The 24,803-nt window shown below is 44.3% G+C and overlaps 1 protein-coding gene across 9 annotated transcripts in view; it reads right to left on the bottom strand.

The window, feature by feature from the left end:
• LOC139583554 (sickle tail protein homolog) overlaps nt 1-24,803 on the bottom strand; it is a 181,484-nt gene that overhangs the window by 98,689 nt on the left and 57,992 nt on the right. The window contains exon 1 of one of the 9 annotated variants that reach the window (XM_071414766.1): nt 22,174-22,329. The exons of the other annotated variants lie outside the window; for them this stretch is intronic. Coding sequence (XP_071270867.1) covers nt 22,174-22,192 — 19 coding nt within the window. The 5' untranslated portion in view covers nt 22,193-22,329. Of the gene's footprint in view, nt 1-22,173; nt 22,330-24,803 lie in introns of those variants that run through there. 9 annotated transcript variants of the gene reach the window in all.

The raw sequence follows: 24,803 nt of genomic DNA, 5'->3' as shown, positions 1-24,803 counted from the left end.
GCAGCCGGTCAAAGGGCCCCTGCCACCCTGCCAGGGTTCTGCCATGCTCTGGGCAGGACGGGTAGTGCACGGAACGCGTCCCAAATCTCACCCTATTCCTGATATTGTGCACTACTTTTGATCAGGGCTTTTGACGGGCCCTTTGAGGGTGCCATTTGAGACAGGCAGTCTGGAGGTCACCTGCCGCGTCTGACAGCGTACAGAGAGGCTGATTTCTACATTGAGAGGAAGCTGATTGCTGATCTATCCGACAAGGTCTTTTCCATGCTGGTTCTTTTAGCTCAATGAAAAACACCTATTAATGCTCTCACAATGCAGCCCGGTCACATTTTGCACACACAATCCGACACACACACACAGGAAACGTTTGGGCTCTCAACTTTTGGCCCCTGAGTGTATCTGCTTCACTTTGTGCACGTTCCTGTCGTAAAAAGATTTCCGTACATGTCGACACTTTCACACACATTCCAGTAACGAGGTCATTTCTGTTACTCTTGAGTGTTTGTAGTAGGGCAATAACTAGGACAAAGTCAAACAAAACTATAGGGGAGATAGGATATGTAAACGTGTAGAATTGTCGTCTCTAGTTTCATCGGCGTTGATCTGCTTTTTGGCATAAGATATGAAATACTTTATTCGTCCCCATTGCAGCATGTACAGTATACACAGTCATGGGGGGAAAAAAGTATTAAAATAACACCATAATACCGTCACATATCATTTTCCCAAAATAGTTAGGTGCCGGAACCTCGTTGGTAAACCTGTCATCCAATCACGTGGGAGCTGACTTTAACTTCTAGTCCTAGACAGACTAACTCACCACTGCTCTGTTTAGATTCGAGAGGGTCCAAGGGTTGGCACCTCCCACTGAGCTCAGTAGAACGGCTATTGGTTCATTCACAGACCAACATCCTCCTTGCCCTCCCCACTCTTAAGACTGAAAATGAACTTTAAAAATGAAGATTTAAACCCCTCCTAACTTTAAGGTTGAAGTTAAAACCACTCCTAACTGTAAGACTGAATTTATAATGCTATCACAGCACTGTTACAACGTTATATGAGGCTACTGTACAACGCTCAAGAGCTGATATCGTCCCATGTCGTCTCATGGGGTCTCCCTATGCAATCTACTAAGACATCTTGAATAATCAATGGCGCAAGTACCCAGAACTGCTGGGAGGCCAGATTGTTGACACGAATACTATTTCTGCAGATGGCTGTTTCTCCCTGTCCTTAAAATACCACTTAACTTGAGTTGCCTCTATTCCCCCTTGACACCTCTCTGTCTCCCACTTCCTTCCCCCCTCTCTTGCTCATCCTCTGTCCCCAGTGAGTGTTCATGTGACCCATGTCTTTGGTACCCAGTGGACAGTCTGTGCTCTGCACTGAACAGTGATGGAGGTCTGTATGGAGCCATGGCTGTGCCATCTCTCTCTCACTAGCTGTATAATCCCAAACCTCCACCACACAGATAACCACAGCTCATTCTCCTCTCTGACTGTATCGGCTTCCTCTGGGGCTTTTCATTCAAACGTAGTCTCCACCGCCACAACTCAAACTCCGTTTACTCTAGCACCCTATTCCCTAATTATTGCACTACTTTTGACCAGGGCCTATAGGGCTCTGGTCAAAATGAGTGCGCTTGATACACTGAGTGTACAAAACAATAAGGACGCCAATTCTTTCCATGACATAGACTGACCAGTTGAAAGCTATGATCCCTTATTGATGTCACTTAAATCCACTTCAATCAGTGTAGATGAAGGAGAGGAGACAGGTTGAATAAGGATTTTTAAGCCTTGAGACAATTGATACATGGATTGTGTGTGTGTGCCATTCAGAGGGTGAATGGGAAAGACAAGATTTAAGTGTCTTTAAACGGAGTATTGCAGCAGGTGCCAGGCTTATCGGTTTGCGTCAAGAACTGCAGCGCTGCTGGGTTTTTCACGCTCAACAGTTTCCCGTGTGTATCAAGAATGGTCCACTACCCCAAAGGAAATCCAGCCAACTTGACACAAATGTGGGAAGCTTTGGAGTCAACATGGGCCAGCATTCCTGTGGAACGCTTTTGACACCTTGTAGAGTCCATGCACCGACAAATTGAGGCTGTTCTGAGGGCAAAGGCGGGTGTGCAACTCAATATTAGGAAGGTGTTCCTAATGTTTTGTACACTCAGTGTATATCTACACTCTCAGCCCTTCAGTCGAAATGGAAGGCTAATTATGGCACTTCTGCATTAAGACGTCTGAGAGAGAGAACGCAAACCTGACTGACCAGAGTTTCCTGTCTTCAATAAACAGATAGAGACATGTCTGCCAACCTGGATAGGCCGGGTACCAAAAGAGAGGAGCTAGATATGATATGAACCACTGTGATAGCCAGACTGTGTGTGTGTGTGTGTGTGTGTGTGTGTGTGTGTGTGTGTGTGTGTGTGTGTGTGTGTGTGTGTGTGTGTGTGTGTGTGTGTGTGTGTGTGTGTGTGTGTGTGTGTGTGTGTGTGTGTGTGTGTGTGTGTGCATACGTGTGTGTGCGAGAGATAGATAGAGAGAGGGAGACCGAGAGATAAAGAAAAACAGGACGAGATAGATACAAGAGTAGTTGAGGAAAAGTGTATAACTCATTTGCCTATCTGTAACTCTCTGAAAGTGAAAATGCATATTAACACAAAGGTACAACACCAGTGGCCATCATATTCCAGTGAGGTACTTCAACTAAACAAATTATGCATTTTACATGATTTTATTGGTGCTCGATGGAATGGAATTGCTCATTTTGAGTTGATACACCTGTGTGTCTTTAACTCGACCGCAAACTCAATATTCTCCCATCTGGAAAAGGCGGTGAGCTCAAATAAAGTCACACAAACAAGTTTTATTTCCTCTGTGAGAGAGGCCCTGCTAGCCAATAAGCCTGATCCTCTGTGAGAGAGGCCCTGCTAGCCAATAAGCCTGATCCTCTGTGAGAGAGGCCCTGCTAGCCAATAAGCCTGATCCTCTGTGAGAGAGGCCCTGCTAGCAAATAAGCCTGTGTCTTTCTGAAAACAGATCATACTTTAGATCTGACTCAAAAGAAAATGATTGAGCTAAAAAGAAACAGTCCGTATCACAACAAATTGCTTAGTAGATTTAATTTGTCTTCTCATGCATCACCCACAACTCCCTCCCTCCCTCCCTCCCTCCCTCCCTCCGTCCGTCCGTCCGTCCGTCCGTCCGTCCGTCCGTCTGTCTCTTTCTCCCCATCCTCCCTGTTCCTGACAAACAGAGAGTCCAAACAGCTCTGATGTTGGGCTCTGTCAGTACTAATGAATGCGTCCCGATGGCTTTGTGGAGGAACAGAACCAACCGACAGCTCTCTCTGTTATTGCCTAGCGCTCCACTGAACATCATCAACCCACGGTGTTTGTCTGCTGAATGCTGACACAATGTGCCGTTGGAGTACCCTGAGACACCAGTCGACTCCCCTTCTCCTCCCTTTCTCCTCCTCCCTCCTTCAGTAAACATCCATCCATCATTCCATTTGTGTGCATGCGAGGTTGACTTAACAGGTGACAAATGCACGGTGAAGTTTCCCCTAGGTGCAGACGATGGATCAGCTTCCCCACCCACCCTCACTCCTAACCTTAACCATTAGTGGTGGGAAATGCTAAACTGACCCAGGATCAGCGTCTAGAGGCACTTCACCCTACTCCTGCACATATGAAGTTGACATACACTCCCTTGAAAACTGGGCCAGTCCCTGCACATGAACATGTTCTACAACAGGGGATGCTGTTTGCTACAATCTAATAATACAGTTAGAGTCATGTAGAAAAATGGGTTAAAACTTGGCAAAAGTGGAGAGAGAGAGTGTGTATGTGTGTGTGGAGGGCCTGAAATGGGACAAAGTGCTTCTATTGCTCTTCCTCACTCAGTAATAATCTCAGAACACCTATGCGTAAGTCTGAAAACGGGCACATGTGTGCCTGCTTGTGTGCATATTATTACCAACAACCTCCCCTTCACTGTTATTCTCTCTGCTCAGGCATGGGTGGACTAACTCAACCCAACCCAAACCTTGGCTCAGGCCCTCCCTAACACAGCCCAGTTCAGACATCCGCTGGTCTCCCTCCCTGCTCACCATCTATCTCTCATCGGACAGGCCCATAGCATCCTGAGGGGAGGAGAGGAGGAGAGGAGGAACAGAAGAGAAGAGAGGAGGAGGAGAGGGGCATCGCCTGAGATCAGATGTGACTGGGACATCCTGCCAGGAGAGAGAGAGTGGGGAACGCCTCTCACTCTCTTCCCCTGATTTACTCCCCGACTCTCCCTCTCCTCCCCTTGCTAGGAGAGTTGTTCCTGGGGCTGTGAGTCACTCAAGGCTGGGCCCCGGCCTCTAGACCTCCAGAGCAACCACTAACATAGCAGAGAAGTTGCCTCGCTGGGTGCTACTGTATATGAAATGGATATTATCCCCTCCTCTGCATGTATCGCTGAGACTGAGCACAATACATGAAGTATCAGAGAAGTGGGATATCTTACCCACTAAATGGACAGATTTCAAGATCATGTCCGTGACTTCCTCCTGCAAATACAATATGGAGTCATTATAGTTGAACATCATGGTGGGAGGCTTAAAGTCCAATGCAGCCATTTGTATCTCAATATCAAATCATTGCTGGGTATCAATTAAGTTCCTTACTGTGATTGTTTTCAATTAAAATGATTAAAAAGAAACAAAAATTGCTTCAAAGCAAAGAGCAATTTCTCAAGCAAGACTTTTCCTAGGACTGTCTGGGAGTGGTCTGATTGGGGAGGGGAAACCTGAACATTAGCTGTTATTGGCAGAGAGATTTGGAACTCTCTTTCTTATTGGTCTATTAACTCATTTAATGCCTTAAAGCCAGGCCAAAACTCCATCCCACCAAAACAACATTTCAGGTGCTCTTTTCAAACAGCTCTTACACTAACAACCTAATAATGTGGTAATATATATAAAACATAGAAAAAAATATTTTTGGACTGAACTGGGCCTTTAAGACTAATAATGAATCCCAAACTAATCAATAACTGCTTACAGTACAGGGAACTGCATGCTCACATACTGTATACACCTCTAGAGAACAAACAGAGAGTGTATGGCATTGATCTGTCTCTCAGTCCATCTGAGTGACAGTTGAGACTCGGTGGTTGGACAGTTGAGGAACCTCAGGAACAGCCCATGATGTCGCCAAATTTAAAATTGAATCCAACGTACTGTATTCCTTGTCCCTGCTGATGCCTGACAAGTAATGCTAGCCTAATATCCCCAGAGAATCCAATCATTTAGTGAGATCTTGGACCTAAAACACTTCACTACCAAGCCGCCAAGTAGTCCACAGAGGTCCACTGAGGCTGGGCCAGAAGTATTAAGTCAACAATCATAACATTATAAAAAGGTTTAGTATAGCAGACGTGTTTGTTCTTGATGATAACATACCTCTTATCTTTTGGCAGGAGGCGCAAGATTACGCCCCCCCCCCATTAGACTGGACATTAGACTGGATCAGCTGTCCACATAAGAATAAACTTGTGACAAAGAGAAGAGAAAGGAAAAGAGAGAGAGAGACTCACAAAGAGAAAATCACTTTTCTAATCTATACAGCTGTGGTAGGTGGTGCACAGGTTCCATATTGGTTCTGTTTTAGTGTGTCTTTTAATATGACGGTCCTTGCAGTCAAGTTTATTTAAAAGTGATTGTGCTGCAATTGGCTCTCTCCATAGTGATAAGCAGCTTAAGGGCCCTGACTTGCCAGCCAGCCAGCCAGTCAATCACACATTCATTACTTATTTTTCTTTCCTGCACCACACCTGCCTCTCTCCTCTCTGACTCTCTCTCCATCTTTCTTTGTCTGTCTCTCTCTCTCTCTCTCTCTCTCTCTCTCTCTCTCCCTCCCTCCCACGTCCTCTGTCGCCCTCCATCTCTCTCTTGCCTCTGGACATGCCAGGCTAGACTTCGCTGGCCACAGACCTCATTTGCAACCCCAGGTTCATCTGTAACCCTACAGGTCCAGCAGTGCAGTGCAAATAGGAAATAAATGATACAAATCGATGTGGAACTTCCTAGGGTGAACTGCACTTCCTCCAGTTGCGTCCTCCAGACTGTCATAGTACTATCTGCCTGTCTGTCTGTCTCTTTCTCTCTCAAGAACATTTGAGAACTACCAAAGTGCACATCAACTGCGATTTGCATTACGTATCCCAGTTTATCTTCTGGGACAGTCCGTGATATAAACACAGAGGATTGTTGGCACTGTTATCTAGCTAGGTGTGTTGACACGAGGACCAGTTGAGTTGATAAATGATGCAGGTGGCAGAGCGTTGTGAAATACTCCGCGGTGGAGCAACTCACACTGAGAACACTGGAGCGTCTGTCTCAATGTTTATCTGTGAAACTTGCGGTGTGCGTGCGTGCGTGCGTGCGTGTGCGTGCGTGCGTGTACATGGGAGGGAAGGAGGGATTCCTGAGCACCAGCTAGACTATTCAAACATGGAGGGAGGCAGGTCTGTAAATGCACCCCAGTCAACACATTAGACTTCCCCGGATAAATAAAGGTAAATACAATTCAAATAATTCCCCAACTACCAAAGCAATGAATAGAAACGGGATTCAGAATTGTGAAGCAAGGGCGTTAGTAAGTTGAAGGTTCTTCATATGTGTGGACATGTATCCGGAGTAAATCCCCTCTCCTGCAGAGACATTGTTCTGTAGCGTGGGGGTGAAAGTCTCCACCAACAACAGCCTGAGGTCAGAAAAACCAACCAGGTGGCAGAGCATTATGAAATACCCTGTGGTGGAACAACACACGAAGAACCCTAGCTTCTGTCTCACTGTTTACTTGTGAAACCCGCTGTGTGTGTGTGTGTGTGTGTGTGTGTGTGTGTGTGCGTGCGTGCGCGCGTGCGTGCGTGTGTGTGTGTGTGCGTGCGCGCGTGCGTTCGTGGTGGGTGTGCGTGCGCGTGACTGTGTGGACTGCACCCAGGCATGGGTTGTAAGAGGTTGGGGGTGTGTTTGGTGGCAGGCTGCCCATCTCTAGTGGGAGTGATGGAGCGAAGGAGAGATGGAGGGATGACTGAGCACTGGCCAGACTGTTCGAACATGTTAGTACGTTACATTCCCCAACTATCAATAGACATGGGCTTCAAAAACAAGGGCGTCAGTAGGTTGAAAGTTCTGCATATGTGTGGGCATGCACACTGAGTAAATCCCCTCTCCTGCAGAGACATTGTTCTGTAGCTTGGGGGTGAAAGTCTCCACCAACAACAGCCTGAGGTCAGAGAAACCAACCACACCTTGAATAGCTTCCCAAGTTTACACAGCAAGCGTGGGTGAGCTACAATCACAAAACTGGTGTCACTTCTAAAACCCAGAGGTGGCCCATGCAATAACAGTTTACCAACACGAAACAGATACAAGTCCCACTCCCATATAAAACCTCTATGTAAGTGATAGAGGAGGTCTAATGGTGAAGGGAATAAGAGGCTTTGTTCCCACCAGAGAGGGAAAGAGTCACCACAGACTTTAACTGGCTCACCAGAGCGGAGCCAGAGGCTTTGTCCCAAATGACACCCTATTCCCTATTTAGTGCACTACTCTTATTCCATTAAATAGGGAATATGGTGCCATTTGGGATGTTGACAGAATCCACAGTCAAGCAGGAATGAGATCATGTGATGTATGGCGGGAGAGGGCTGAGATGGAGTGAATGGCTCAGTGGCTGGCTCTGTCTAACCACACTGATGCAGTGTCAATTACTGATGCTACTCTGCCTGGCTGTAATAGTTACTCCTGTGTGGGTAGCGCCCCCCAGTGTTAGGGACATAGGAGTGTCAGAGAGAGACTTTATATAAACGTTGGTAACAATTTAAAATAAAGGCTGCCTTATTGTAAAGTGTAACATAAACGTTGTATCTTGTGACCCGTCGAAATCCTTCCGAGCTTTCTTGTGATCTACAATGTTGTCGAGGCTCAAGTCACAACAAAACAATTCAAGCCCCCATTATGGAAATGCTGTTTCATAACATAGCTAATAGACTACCTCAGCTTTTCGTGAAGTTGATCTGTTTAAATGACATTGCCACCCTTGAACGCAACTTATTTATACTATTTTCTACATTGTTGAATAATAGCGAAGACATCAGAGTATGAAATAACACATGTGGAATCATGTAGTAACCCGAAAAGTGTTGAACAAATCAAAAGATATTTTAGATTTGAGATTCTTTGAGATTTGAGATTCTTTGCCCTTTGCCTTGACGACAGCTTTGCAAAACTGGCAGCAACCAAACTGGCAGCAACTGCAGGACAAAACAGACCAAAAGGCTCAACCATTTAAGTTTTAAGACTAGTCGTTACTCCAATATGTCATCTGTACATTGGAAGTTGATGGGGCACTATAACAACATTGGAGTTAAATTGGTACAGCATTCTCACTCACGGGTGCAACAAATATAGCCTCTTACAAAGCACACCTCAAAATATGTTAATGAGCCAGAAACAGCAATATCATGCACCCACTAGTGGTCAAAAGGTTTTTGGCGCGCCAAAGATATGGTGCGGTACTGTATTCTGTGGGGTGGAAAAACAGCAATTTTCCCACAATGCACCATCATTTACAGTTTGCTGTAGTAAAATGTTTCAGAGTTTTTTTTTTACTGTTGATAATACCTAAAATGACTGTATAAATTACCGTTTTTCGTAACAGTGTAGGAATAGAATGACTAATTTAAATTATTTGGGCTTCTCAGCCTTGAACATATCGATATAGAAAGACACAAACCAAACAAGGTAAAGTTGAGACCTGTTCGGTTGTGCAGAACAACAGATTCTTGCTTTCTGTTAAGTTAGCTAAATGCTAATTCTCTTAGCGAACTAGCGTGTAGCGACATATTTACAGCATTACATGCTCTGGTGGAGAGAGGAGGCTACAGTTACACTCTCAGCAACGAGCTAGAGGCAGCTAGGGGGTCTAAAATGAGACTACTTGTTTTTTGTTTTTTTAAAGAGAGAAAAGGCTGTAATTTTAGAGAAGAGAGAGAGAGAGAGAGAGAGAGAGAGAGAGAGAGAGAGAGAGAGAGAGAGAGAGAGAGAGAGAGAGAGAGAGAGAGAGAGAGCGAGAGAGAGAGGTGGGTGATTTTAACTGTTTCAGAACTCTGGGAACAGTGGCTAGCGGACCTCACGGGATAGGAGCAATCTGATTTGCTCCTGATGACATCATTCAATCACAGGCCCCATCCCAGTTGTGCGATGTCATCAGTGCTGAGGTATGTCAGTGATGTAATGATGGGAAGGGCCGTCACACCACAGACAGTGGGGCTGAGCAGAGCACCCCTCTTTCCCTCTCCTCTCCTCTTCTCTTTCATTTTCTCCTCCTCTCCTCTCTCTCTCTCGCTCTCTCTCTCTCATTTCTCTTCCAGACTCTTCTCCTTCAACTCTTTTCCCAGCTCATTGGGTGTTTATTAGTCCTTAAAAATGCAGGACCCAAACTGTACCATTTATCCTCCAGCATATCTCCTCTCATGCCCAGAGAAGGGTGACACAGCAGAGGTGTCAAATCGGTTAAGCTCTCTTCCTATCCATCTCTTAGGGAGGTTTAATTAAAATATGGTTCACAGATCCTAAGTCTCTCCCGCAGGCTGAGGCAGGGAAGAGGAAACCATGGTAACCACAAAGGCTATGCTGCTGATTATGTCCCAAGATCAGCTCTCTGGCCTCTACCTCACAGGGCTACAGCAAACAGACACTACGCGCTTCACACACACACGCACACGCACACACACACATACTGTGGCCTTCTGAGTAGAGACTCTGGGCAGTGGGCGCTAAGAACTTGTATTTCATTCCAATTGAATTTATTTATTGAATTTTTGGAGGATGGACAAGCATATCTGATTTTTAATCACACACTTTGTGTGCGGTGTGTGTCTGTGTGTATGCACGTGTGGGCAACACGTGCATGCATGTGTATGCACCCGGTATATGTGTGTGTGTGTGTGTGTGTGTGTGTGTGTGTGTGTGTGTGTGTGTGTGTGTGTGTGTGTGTGTGTGTGTGTGTGTGTGTGTGTGTGTGTGTGTGTGTGTGTGTGTGTGTGTGTGTGTGTGTGTGCACGTGGTGTGATTGTGTGTGTGTGCGTGTGTGTATGTGTGTGCGCGCCCAGGGAGGACAGCCTAAGCTCAAGCGGATTAGTGTAGAAACTTTGGCCATAATCAACGAGAGCCACAGCAGCGCTGAGTCCAGATTACCCGCCCGTAGATAATACTAAATGACCACATACAGTGAGCTTCAAAAGTATTGGAACAGTGACACATTTTTTGTACTCTTGATTTTAAATGATACAATGATGATGAGGTTAAAGTGCAGACTGTCAGCTTTAATTTGATCCATATTGGGTGAACCATTTAGAAATTACAACACTTTTTGTACATAGTCACCCCATTTTAGTGAACAAATAGTATTGGGACAAATTCACTTATACAGTGGCTTGCCAAAGTATTCACCCCCCTTGGCATTTCTTCTATTGAGTTGCCTTACAACCTGGAAATAAAATAGATTTTTGGGAGGTTTGTATCATTTGATTTACACAACATGCCTACCACTTTGAAGATGCAAAATATTTTAAATTGTGAAACAAACAAGAAATAAGACAAAAAAACTGAAAACTTGAGAGCGCATAACTATTCTCCCCCCCAAAATCAATACTTTGTAGAGCCACCTTTTGCAGCAATTACAGCTGCAAGTCTCTTGGGGCATGTATCTATAAGCTTGGCACATCTAGCCACTGGGATATTCGCCCATTCTTCAAGCCAAAACTGCTCTAGCTCCTTCAAGTTGGATGGGTTCCGGTGTACAGCAATCTTTAAGTCATAACACAGATTCTCAATTGGATTGAGGTCTGGGCTTTGACTAGGCCATTACAAGACATTTAAATTTTCCCCTTAAACCACTCGAGTGTTGCTTTAGCAGTATGCTTAGGGTCATTGCCCTGCTGGAAGGTGAACCTACGCCCCAGTCTCAAATCTCTGGAAGACTGAAACAGGTTTCCCTCAAGTATTTTCCTGTATTTAGCTCCATCCATCATTCCTTCAATTCTGACCTGTTTCCCAGTCCCTGCCGATGAAAAACATCCCCACAGCATGATGCTGCCATCACCATGCTTCACGGTGGGGGTGGTGTTCTCGGGGTGATGAGAGGTGTTGGGTTTGCGCCAGACATAGCGTTTTCCTTGATGGCCAAAAAGCTACATTTTAGTCTCATCTGACCAGAGTACTTTCTTCCATATGTTTGGGGAGTCTCCCACATTCCTTTTGGGAATGCTTATTTTTTTCTTTATGCAATGGCTTTTTTTTCTGGCCACTCTTCTGTAAAGCCCAGCTCTGTGGAGTGTACGGCTTAAAGTGGTCCTATGGACAGATTCTCCGCTGTGGGCTTTGCAGCTCCTTCAGGGTTATCTTTGGTCTCTTTGTTGCCTCTCTGATTAATGCCCTCTTTGCCTGGTCCGTGCGTTTTTGTGGGTGGCCTTCTCTTGGCAGGTTTGTTGTGGTGCCATATTCTTTACATTTTTTAATAACGGATTTAATGGTGCTCTGTGGGATGTTTAAAGTTTCGGATATTTTTTTTAATAACCCAACCCTGATCTGTACTTCTCCACAACTTTGTCCCTGACCTGTTTGGAGAGCTCCTTGGTCTTCATGGTGCCGCTTGCTTGGTGGTGCTCCTTGCTTAGTGGTGTTGCAAACTCTGGGGCCTTTCAGAACAGGTAAATATATACTGAGATCATGTGACAGATCATGTGACACTTAGATTGCACACAGGTGGACTTTATTTAACTAATTATGTGATTTCTGAAGGTAATTGGTTGCACCAGATCTTATTTAGGGGCTTCATAGCAAAGGGGGTGAATACATATGCATGCACCACTTTTCAGTTTTATTTTATTTTTATACATTTAAAAATATATATATTTTATTTCACTTCACCAATTTGGACTATTTTGTGTATATCCATTACTTGAAATCCAAATCAAAATGTATTTAAATTACAGGTTGTAATGCAACAAAATAGGAAAAACACCAAGGGGGATGAATACTTTTGCAAGGCACTGTATGTGCATTAAAGTAGTGAAAAGTTTAGTATTTGGTCCCATATTCATAGCACGCAATGACTACATCAAGCTCGTGACTCTACAAACCTGTTGGAAGCATTCACTGTTTATTTTGGTTTGTGTTTCAGATGATTTTGTTCCCAATAGAAATGAATGGTAAATAATGTATTGCGTCATTTTGGTGTCACTTTTATTGTACATAAGAAACACTTCTACGTTAATGTGGATGCTACCATGATTACGGAAAGTCCTAAATGAATCTCAAATAATTTTGAGTGAGAAAGTTACAATAACAGGGGAGGTTAGCATTTATGTGGCGGTATGATATTTATGCCTATACACTTTATCCATGGTCTGAATGGTACTTATTACATACCTAGCCAAGCTTTTCTCATCTCCACCATGTACTGTACATCACATCAAAGGAGTTGAGCGGAGACGACTGCGGGTAGTCGCTGTCAATCGAACCCTTACCGTGTACCTGTGTTTGTCCTCTGTAGGCGAGTGCCTTTCTTTGTTTGCCGAAATCCATACTTTTTAATAAAACGTTCGTCAAATACAACCACCGACTGTTCCCTCGTGTCGACTGACAGCGGCTCGATGCAGTTGGAGGTACACTCGGCCTTCAGTCGTTGCAACACAACTCTACCGACGTGTACATACCGTGGAGTTGAGAAACCCAGCTAACGTGGACACGGTCAAACAAAACACACCATGTTATACTATCTCACACACCAGCTATAGGTTGAATGTTACAAAGAGTGTACAAAATATTAGGGACACCTTCCTAATATTCATTTACGCCTTCCCCTTTTTTTGCCCTCAGAACAGACTGAAATCGTTCGGGCATGGACTCCACAAGGTGTCGAAAGCGTTCGACAGTGATGCTGCACCATGTTGACTCCAATGCATCCCGCAGTTGTGTCAGGTTGGCTGGATGTCCTTTGGGTGGTGGACCATTCTTGATACCCACAGGAAACTGTTGAGTGTGGAAAGCCCAGCAGCGTTGTAGTTCTCGACACCTGGCACCTACTACAACACCCCGTTCAAAGGCACTTCAATCTTTTGTCTTGCCCAATCACACTCTGACTGGCACACATACACAATCCATGTCTCAGTTGTCTCAAGGCTTAAAAATGATGCTTTAACCTCTTTCCTCCCCTTCATCTACACTGATCGAAGTGGATTTAACAAGTGATCATAGCTTTCACCTGGTCAGTCTATGTCATGGAAGGAGCAGGTGTCCTTAACAGTTTGTACCCTGAGTGCATTTCTCATCTCATATCCCCCACAACACCTCTCAACACACATAACGCTACGTGTGGCTGGTCCCAGCGGAAATCATCCCACAGTCCTGGCATTGCAAGCACCGTGCTCTACCAACTGAGCCACACGGGACCATTTTGACTATAGTGAATGATATGCAGTTATATTGAGTCCTTCTAACTGGGGCTCATCAATACTTGGAGGAAGACACCCATCCATTATGGATGCAGACAGTCTCTATAAATGTAGATCGAGAAAGTGGCCATAATTAAACTCATTAAGAGCCCTCCATCATGATCACCATGCTGACAGAGGGTTCGTCCCAAATGGCACCCTATTCCCTACGGCATGGACGGCATGGAGTACCATTTGGCATGCGGTGTCTAAGTCCATCAAAGCAGAGACGCCGGCCCATGACTGTCATCCATATGTCAGGGGCTAATAGATATTCAGTGGCCACAGGTTAAAAACAAGAGTTCATTTCAAACTGACTGAGGTTAATACTGATTCCTAACTTCACTTATGTCAGAATCGAATGTTAGAATAAGAGTCAGATCGTCGCTGCTTTACATTCAAGCGGTCCTCAGAACCGGTCCGGTTGATTGGGTTGGTGTCTAGTGAATGGACGGACAATGACGAACTCAGGCCCAAGAGAGTGAGGTTGAGGGTTAAGTAAAAGTTTCATCGGCGCAACCGCCAAAACAGTCCCCGCCCCTGGGTGGGTCCACAGTTCCACAGTTCTGATTCAGTGAGGTCATATAGTCAGTGAGATGTCTGGGATATCAGTGTCAGACGCACGCACGCACGCACACACTCACTCACTCACCCCCCCCCCCCTTTACAGGAGTCTTCCTAGGGAAGTCATCTCTCTCCTGATGCAATCAGCTGATTCAGTCCTACAGTTCCCTAGGGTTCAACCTGAGAGAAGTGAGATGGTTATTTGTGGTCCTTTTGTGGTTAGGCTGCGGTCATCCTCATCCTAATGGCACTAGCATGTGCTCTCCAGTGGTCAAGGACCATGACCACAGTGGTAAAATTAAGCAGGGTATTGTTGTTGTGCTTCTGGAGGGAAGGACATAGACGTCCTGGAAGGAAAACCAGATGGAAAGGAAAAACAACTTTGAACAAAAGCCTTGAAAGAAGCAAGAGAAAGGACACGAGAAAAGGCAAGGAGACATCTCTCTCTCTAGCCAAGGAGGGTAGGGCAATGGACCTGAGAGACCTCTCTCTCTCTCTCTCTCTCTCCCTTTCTCGCTCTCTCAAATCAAATCAAATAATATATACATTTATTTAAAGTGCATTTAACAAAGTCACAACACACTTTACACAACACACACTCTCTCTCTCTCTCTCTCTCTCTCTCTCTCTCTCTCTCTCTCTCTCTCTCTCTCTCTCTCTCTCTCTCCGTGCCACACTTGGATGGATTGTTGAAGTGTTCTGGACAGCTTCCTCTCTTCCTGCCATTATACAAACCAATGGAAAGGCTTGGAATTATCAGGAATGTTCTGTGGCCGTGACTTTCAAGGTGTAAGCTGATAGGAATATCTTAGGGGGATGGAAAAGGGGGAAATTTAGCAGCAGCCTCTCTCAGAATTATTTTACCAGGGGAGGTGAGCTCTGAAAGTTAAGGACAAATCTAGCCAAGATTTCCAGTTTCTGATTTCTTTCAAATGCATTTAAGTCTGCGTTTATTTCTTCAGTATCTACAGATGTGCAGACTCTCCGTTAGATTTCAAATCTAATGATATTTCATGTAAATAAATGGATTTAATTCAAACCACCTTTTATTATTCTGAGGCCTCAGTGGATATGCTGAGATCCTGAAGGCAACTAAATGAAATATTCAAAATGAGAAACAAAAACATCTCCAAATTAAATTCACGCGCAGAAAGCAGCAGATCCCATCTTACTTTGCAATGTCTCCTTATAAAGGGTTTAACCACAACCGAAAATCAACAATACAATGGAAAACTGTTTGAAATGACGAGGGGAAAAATAGGAAGGCTTATAGTACTTTACTTCCTATCACTTTCTCCCTGCCTCGACATCTTTCACCGCTAAAGTATCCCAACATGAAGAAACCCTTGCAAAAAGTGACATCCAAACAGGACCTTTAAAAATGTACCTTAATCCCCCTCAAAGTGTGACACAATTACTCAGAAAAGGATGGATTAAAAGGCATTTACTGTGTATGCAGATTGCCACCTGTAGTCTGGCTTCATAATAATAATAATAGACATATTTTATGTAGCGCTTTTCAATTATACAGATAATATCAAAGTCGCTTAAAAACAAAACGCAAAAGTACATGTGGTTCTTGGGCTGGACAAGGGTGTTCAACAATGGTCTTCATAGTTCCTATCCATAACTTTGAGCACACCCCAATAACGTTTCGTATTAAAGTAATGGACTCAATCATATGACAAAACCGATGTCTTCAGCACAGATGTGGATTCAGAGTTGGGAATTCTGTCACACTCCAACCCAATCCCATGTCACAGGATTGATGCAGTGCCTTCCCTGATCCACACAGTACAACATCAATAAAGCTTTAAAACATACCACTCTCACTCCAAAGTCATCATCTGACACTATATTTAGGTTTATATGGATGAGACTCAATATTCACATTTTCAGGGCGAGACAGTATTTATTTTATCATGTCTGTTTTTGCTCATAGTGTGCACCCCAAATGGCACCCTGTTCCCTATGTGGTTCACTACTTTTAATAGGGCTCTGGTTGAAAGTAGTGCACTATATAGGGAAAAGGGTGCCATTTGTGACGCAAGTGTAGAGTGTTATCATAATAGTTTAACCACCCTAAAGAGAGACAGTGGGCCAGTTTCCTCCAACTCTATATCTGTGTTACTCAGCATCACACCACATCCCGTGTATTTCATGCAACGGCGACCGCAATCTAATCTAACCAGCAAACCCAGGACACGCTTTCAAGAATATGTCCAATGCGGGGACCTCAAAACATTGTGTTTGCTAACGGAAAGTGTAATATGGGGTGCGATAAGGAGTCATTAGCTTATGGATGGAGGAAAAACTTGAAAAGAAATCATCCGAGGACAAGGGCCCAAGCTTTTCCAAAAAACGACTTACTGAGGTGGAATTTCATCCATATATCAAATATCGAACTAAAGACTTATCTTAATTAACAACTGTTCATAAGGACGGAGACAGCTTTCCACTTCTTACCAACACAATGTCTGCATCCTAAATGGAACCCTATTCCCTATATAGTGCACTACTTTTTTTACCAGGGCTCATGGGGCTCTGGTCTAAAGTAGTGTACTATAAAAGGGAAAAGGCTCCCATTTGAGACGGAGGCAAATACTCCAAAAAAAGGATTGAGAGAAGCGAAGGCAAATGGATGTCCAATTAAACCATCCTGATAGGAAAGGCACATCAAGGGCTTATCACAATGTTTCACCCGCTCATCAATTAGCCACTAATTCTGATTATCAGGGTGCTCCTCAGGTCGTTTCATCGCTCCGTCCTCATCCCTCGCTCCTGACTCATTCTTGCTGTTTCATGCTGATATCTTGTTGCTTAAACCCTCACGCGCTGATATCATGCTGGTAAACCCCTTACATAACACTACGGAAGCAAGGAGGAAGGAAACACTCTAGGCAGAGTGTGGTAAAGCTGATCTAAGGTTCAGGTGTCCATAGCGACAAACGTTGATTTGCCTATGAGCATATAGAGACAAACAAAGTGACGTTACATACAGTATCGTGTTCAGAACGTGTGACCTTCCACGCACCCGACCAAACCAGACCGGTCTTGTATCTTTAAAGATGCCGTTTCTGTGGGGGGAGACGACAATGTTTGCGCAGGAATGTTAACAGTGAGAGGGGGAGTGCATAATGGCAGCTGAGAGTGTCAGCGGAGGATGGTGTGTGTTCTCTATGGGAGGAGAGCGGAACGTTTGTCTTGCCCCTGCTGGAGGGGGAGGAGATGGGAGAGGGGAGTCAACAAATTACTTCGCAAGTGATGAGGTGGAGTTCATGAATGTCTTTGGTTAAAAAGATGGGGGATTAAGATTGAGGGATGTGTGTGAGTAGAACATGTGTGTGTGTGCATGTGTGTGTTAGACGAGCATGTCTTCAAAGACATTGACAATATTGATAAATGATTGTTCAAAAAATGTATAAATAAAGAATTAAAGCCAAATGGTTGATGCTAGTTCAGTTTGACCCAACTCCAACCAATTCTCTGTATAAGCCACATTTACCCTCCCTTTAATAGAGGCTTGCTCCTCACAGCGCAGCCTCCTAAAAAACAAATGTAATGTCTTGCCAGATTTTCCATAAGCTCAGTGCCCAGCCCACGTCACCATAGGACAGGAAGCACATATTTCATCTATGGATAATCCCTGTCACATCCAGCATATAGGCTCCTATGAACTCCTTTAAATGCTGATGTCTTATGTCATTCTCTACCGTGACCTAACAATAGAATGACAAAGAGTACGGAAGACTAAAGATGTCAAAAAAGAAACAATGAAATAAATCAGTGAAACGCTGAAATGTAAAAGAGAGCACAGCATCAGTGAAAGAAGGATTGGCTGTCTTTATGCCAGTCCTGTTTTCTCCATGTGCCTCCCTCCCATCCTATTAAAACGTCTTTGTAACCACAGTAAATCACCATTAGAAAACCCCATTGTTTATGTAAGATGTGGACAACATTTCATATAACTGCTTCGGGTCAAACAAATGTTCTTTCCAGCATTCAAGGATGATTGAATTACTAATATACTGTAGGGTTAAGATATAGAGGGAAAATGCTAGAACTACAGTATAATAAATCATTATTAGTTGAATAACTTTGAAATGTGGCACCCTACTACACTATTTTCTGCTAGCCTGTCACTTTTCCTGGCACAAGTATCTCAAATGCGGCCATCACAAGCTGACCGAAAGCGTCTTCAACCGCAACCAAGAGCAATACAAACCCGTGGTCTATTTGTGAAATGGGAATGGGCCTATCTTTGGTTTGTTTAAAGTGTCGACCGATGAGGTGCTCACTTACATCATGAAATGTTTTCAAAATTCACTCGTCTCTCCAAAGAAAGTGTTTTCCCTCCATTTTGCAAAAATACATTTTTTTTTACCTATCCTCCATCTTTGGGGTGGCAGGTAACCTAGGGGTTAGAGCGTTGGACTAGTAAATGAAAGGTTGCAAGATCAAATCCCCGAGCTGTCAAGGTAAACATGTGTCGTTCTGCCCCTGAACAAGGCAGTCAACCCACTGTTCCTAGGCCATCATTGAAAATAAGAATTTGTTAAATGAAGGTAAAATGTAAAAAAATTCAAGGAAGTGATTTGGTTCATGATGAGGTCACTAAGCAGTAGGGAGAAGTTGATTAATGTAATAGGAGATAATCCCTTGTCATCATATCCACCTCAATTATACAAACTCTGTTCTTGCCAAAAGGACACCTCCCAGTTTTAACCCCAGATGATGTGTTGATTGATGGTAAACTACCTTAGGATGCTTCTCTGATATTGAGTTCAGGATGAAAGCCCTAACAATGAGAATGTGGTGGGGCTCACATGACTTCAATGATGGTAACTAAGATAATCGACTATGATCGCTATCTGGTTCCAAGTCACAAAAGAAGCCTTGTGTATGAAGTCAGATGATGTGTTGAAGAAACTCAACTCCAAAATCTTCTCCTTACAAGATATGTTTCAGCAACTTACAGTCTCCTAGAAGTGCTTGGCCTTTAGGGCGTCATCTTAAGTCTTTGGTGGTGATTAAATGGATAGATTAATTCGTTGATTGATGGTAAACTACCTTGGGATGCTTCGTGGATATCGAGTTCAGGATGAAAGCCACCCCCCCACACACACTCCACCAAAAACTCCACACACACACCTCCAAGAACCACACACTAACTTCCAATCATTTTATCCAGTGCAGCGTTTCATCTTGTTCGACGCTCCGACTCAAAATGTGACCTCGTATCAGAAGTTCTTTGACAGGGTTTGATCAAGCCACAAAACCCCCAATGAGAGCTGACATTACTGACTATGTTGGCTGAGGGCCCAATGAGGACAGACGTCGCTGATAGCGTTGGTGGGTAAACACCTGGTCGGATCTTACTGGTCCTCATGCCGCTGGGCGCAGGTGTGTTAACGTAGAGCGTAATCCCTCCAGACAGCCATCCAAATCCATAGCCACAGACCCTCATCAACTGCTAGCTATGACCCAGTTTGGTGTTTGATCCCAGGCATGGATGCGGAGTGAGGCCCCCACTGGGACTTTCTCTCGATGGAGTGTAGTCACGTGGTCAAGAACTTAGTCAGTCAGGAAGGACACTCGCATCACAATATCATAAAGGGCGGACATCTGGTGTGAGGCGACAATGATTGTGCTTCGGCTTGTTGATGTAGGTTACTGCCAAAATCCCTGCCCTTCCATGTGCTTCCATGTGCTTCCATGTGCTTCTATGTGCTTCCATGTGCTAGCACTTAGACAAATAGCTTGATTTGGGTTCAACAGACTTGCGTTACACTTAATAACAGTTTTCCATGCAGTTTTCCTTTGAGTAAATTGGTGTCAATCCACAGCATCAGCAAAGAGCGGGCAAGAGAAAACTTGTGAGACGGAGGCCGTTTGGCATTGCCAGGCAACAAGCGCCGGGCGGGATGAGGGATGGGGTGTGCGGGACGAGGTGCGAGCTCATGTGACGAGACGTTCCTCTCCCTACGGGGAGCGGGGCTTAATAAACAAACCGCTGAGAAAGATTCAACACATCTCAAATTTCACCACGGAGGATGTCTCAGCATATTCAAACGGAACGTGTATGAACTTATTGCTTTGAAGCAGAACTTCAGTCGGTTATTTTGACAAATCTATCAGTATTCTGTCCGAATTCAAAAATCTCAGCTATTGTGTTTATGGTAAGAAGCACCTATTTAGCTAATCAATTGACTTGCCTAAATGTTTTTTTTTTAGGTTAATTTAAATGTGAATCTATTGCCTCTAAAGCAGTAGCAAGACATTTACTGGAGAGTACTGCAGGAGAAAAACTAGTAGAAAAACAACTGCAGAGAAAGTGCAGAGAAAGCAGTTACCAACTAACCCAGTGTAGTGATGCCCTGCCAATCAGTTATTAGGCTTATTAGACACGTCATGCAAACATTAGGTCCAGCTTCTAAATACATTATGGTAATTTACGGGAAAGAGAGAAAAAACGAAGTTTACTGTTTAGACTTTGACGTTAAGTGAGATTCATATCAAACATTTACGTGTGAATGCCTGTTGAAAACATTGATATTCCATAAGGGTTCCACTCGGGCAACTGGCCCAATAACTCCAGATGTGAATCTACTTTAACTTGAGGAAAACACTGAAAATGTCCCGGGGTATCATGAAGCCAGCCTGGAAAATAGACTTCTGCTTCTCAAACCCACAGCAAAAATACTGAACATATCACCTCGGTTACAGTGGATCTTGATATGGGTCTTCATTTCATTTTCATTTTTTTTTTTGCCAGGATAGTACACCCAGCCACTGTTATCCAGGGAGTCTTAGTTTCCATTGGCCTAAAATGTACCGTTTAAAATAGGCATACTTCACCGACCACAACAAACAGACATTTCCTACAGTATATGAAGTATATCGAGCGTAACACTGTAGCAGATCAACGTGATGTGAGGCTAAGATCGCTTCTTTTCTTCGGTGACACCGGTGTTCACTTTGAAAATAAGAACACATCCCCAAATTTGATCCAGAAAGCAAACTACATTCATCTAATTTTTTTTAACCTTTATTTAACTAGGCAAGTCAGTTTAAGAACAAATTCTTATTTACAATGACAGCCTAGGAACAGTGGGTTATCTGCCTTTTTCAGGGGCAGAACGACAGATTTTTACCTTGTCAGCTCAGGGATTTGACCTAGCAACCTTTCGATTACTGGCCCAACACTCTAACCACTAGGCTATCTGCCACCCCAAAATACATGGTCAAATCTAAATAAATCTGATAGAAAATTATCCATATCTACCTAATAAGGAATAAGGAATCTCTCTGCTGTGATCTTGAAAAGCAAACTATGACAATACAGAAAGATGCTGTCCACAACGTTCCCAGATCTGGTTTGATTTCAAAAGAGTGAGGGAGGATACCGGAAATGATAGCGAGTGAGCTTAAGGACAGTGTTGATAAAGCAACCATAATGCAACAGTGTCTAAACTTCTGTCAATGTCAGTATCTCTTGGTGTATGACCCCAAAACAACTCCTTCCCCATTTGGTCTCATTAGACACACACAGCTGTACACACATGACTCTCCCTCCAACATCCCACCAACTTCACCCACTGGCTTCGTTCCATAGCACCACACAACAGCAACAGGCAACAACATCTTGCAGAGAGTACAACACGTTTATATTTAACATTCTGAAGGGGTAAGACAGTTGAACTAAGCTCACGAGGCCTTTATATTTGATATTCTTCAAGAAACAATGGCTCATTCAACCAGATTGCCCATTTTAAGACCACTTTTAAAGGAACATTTGAAAGCAATCAGGAGGAGTTAAAAACATATCACAACGTGCACAATCCTCTAGAAATGACAATCAGGTAGGCAATAAAATAGAGAACAGCTTAAGTGAAGTCTCACAAGCCCAGACTTGTCATGTTGTCCAGCTCTTACACTGGTCTGTGTGTCAGTGAGTGTGTGTGTATGAGCAAATGTATGTGTGTGTTTGTGTGTGTGTGTGTGTGTGTGTGTGAATATGTATGTGGTCGCATATAGAGATGTAGTTACTCACCTCTCGGGTGCTCTGTCATTCGTCCGAAATCAAACGGGACAACCGTGTGGGAGAGGCGAAACTCGTACAGAGGGACAGACACTGCAGTAGAAAACTTTCCTTCTCCCTGTCTGTACACATCTACTGTTCCTCCCTCCTTCTGTCTCTCTCCCCTCCCTCATTCCCTCACTTCAACACTTCCCGGGCTGTGTGTTTACGCTGGCTCCAATCAGCCCCTCCAAAGAGGTACGCCCCCCCCCCCCCCCTTTACCTACTCCCTCAGTAAACAGCCATTGTTCAGCTTGCATATGTTCGGATGTGTGTGAGACTGTGTGTGTGACCAAGTGTGTGTGTGCATGCATAGGTGTGTGTGTTGGTGTGCGTGTGAGTGCCCTCTTGAATACGTTTTGTGTAACCTCGCCACTATCCAGAATTTGGCTCACCTCAATGAAACACTGTAAGTGAGAGGGGGACAGGGCTGGGCAGAAGAGGGGGAAGAGAAAGAGAGAGAGTGAGAGAGAGAGAGTGAGAGAGGGAGAGAGAGAGGGGGGGGGGCTGGAGGCTAAAGGAAAACATGTGGACTTCCTGCTGGGTTGTCCTACTGAGGCACACATTTTTAGAGTGGAGAGAGGGAGCAAGGGATGAAGGGAGGGGGTATCAACCAAGGGGTGGGGGTGTGACTGGAACGTTCTCTCTAAATCCAACAGTTAGCTGTTACAAACCGCAGGCTTGGGCCATGCAAGGCTAACTGGGCACCAGGCTCAGTCTCAATACAAGGCATCTGCTCTGAGGCCTGGCAAAGATTTTCACCACTAATACCTCCACCCCCCCTCTCTCTATCCCCCTACCCAACCCACAGCCATACCCCACCTCCAACCTAGCCCCCGACAGGCAGGGGAGGGGAGGGGGAGAGGCAAGGGGTGAGAGATGACGAGGGAGAGGTGAGAGAAACACAGGTTGACAGAAGCACTACGCTGAATCACAAATGGCACCATATTTCCCTGTTAGCTTAAGATTTTGAAGAAAATAAATTGATATATAAATGGATTTATAACAGCGCTTTGGTCCACAATGCTTTATGCTAGAAACAAGCTGTAAAATACCCGGGAAAGACGTGACTCCGATGCATATGGGCATATCTCAGTGTTCCGTTTCTTTGACATTGAGGCTGAGCTACAACCTTCTACAGCCGAGGATACAAAAAAAAAAATGGGGAAGTAATCTAATTCTGTCACTATCAATTGATTGAGCTATTCACTTTCTGTACAACAGAGGATGTTTAAACCCAGGCAGCTTTTAGGGAAACCCTTGTGATCTTCTCTCGTTGGGTTGAGCCATGGAAGAAGAGTAACCAGCAGGTAAAGCTTTGATTATTCTCCGTCGGTCAGCCAACTCTGTGGAAAGGTACCAGTAGGCCTAACTTTTGAAAGTAGGCTACCATGCTCAGATTCCTAATGACGTCTCAGATTTCATTATTTGCAAACAGGGACAGTTTGGTTGCAAACAAGACCTGCAAATACGCCGGATCGATTAATGCAATGCTTTTACTATAAAGGAGATAATTCCACCCCTACTCTTGTCCACGGTCGGCTGTGAACCCACAACCTTCTGGCCCGCAGCCCTGTGTGCTATCAAAATTATTATAACACGAAAAACAGTTGGTAAAAAGACATATCTAAGGCTATGGTCTGTCCAAGAAGTGAGGGTAAACGTGAGGGTAAACGGTAGGCATGTTCTCTGCTATCCACTTTATGTTTTAACTATTATTTGGGGTCTAGGCAAGGGTCACTTGTTTTTTTTTTTCAAGCGTTCAGGGGGAATTTAGGTCAAATACTGTATATTTTTGCTAAAGGGAGGACCATCCATTTTCATTTCAGAGAGGTCAGATTTTCTCCATCACAGGAGGTTGGTGGCACGTTAATTGGGGAGACAAGGCTTGTGGTAATGACTGGAGCGGAATGGTATCAAATGAACGGTACCATTCCATGACTCCGTTCCAGCCATTATTAAAAGCCCTCAGTAGCCTCCACTGTTCTGCATGTAACCCGTATTATACATAACGTTCACTCCCTTCATTTAAAGCACAAACTTAAAATTCAAATTCCCTGGTTTCACGATGGTCCAATGATGAGGCCTAGTACAATATGATACGTTTTAAGATTGTGCTAGAACATGTCTGCAGTTAGAGTTTTTGCAGATCCCCTGTTCTTAATCGGTCACATCCAGGCAGTACATCACCCTCCTCTTCCCATCATTCCTTTCCTTTCTTCTACCTTCCTCAACTCACCTCTTCTTTTCCCTCTTCTCCTGTCATCTACCCACCCACCTCGCTCTCTCTCTCTCTCTCTCTCTCTCTCTCTCTCTCTCTCTCTCTCTCTCTCTCTCTCTCTCTCTCTTTCTCTCTCAATTCAATTTCAATTTAAGGGCTTTATTGGCATGGGAGACATATGTTAACATTGCCAAAGCAAGTAAAGTAGATTCTCTCTCTGTCTCTTCTCTTTCGCTCTCACCTACTCTCCTCTCCTCTCTTTCTTATCTTCTCCTCTCTATCTCCTCTGCTCTCCTCAACTCGACCCATCACCACTACTCTCTCCAGGTCACTCTCAGAGCCATGCTGGATAACCACACAGTCAGATCAAGTTTCCTTCATC

The sequence above is a fragment of the Salvelinus alpinus genome, chromosome 8, assembly GCF_045679555.1.
Source record: "Salvelinus alpinus chromosome 8, SLU_Salpinus.1, whole genome shotgun sequence".
In the NCBI taxonomy this organism is placed as follows: Eukaryota; Metazoa; Chordata; class Actinopteri; order Salmoniformes; family Salmonidae; genus Salvelinus; species Salvelinus alpinus.
Note: the sequence above shows the minus strand (reverse complement) of the source record. Positions and strands in the feature narration are given on the sequence as shown.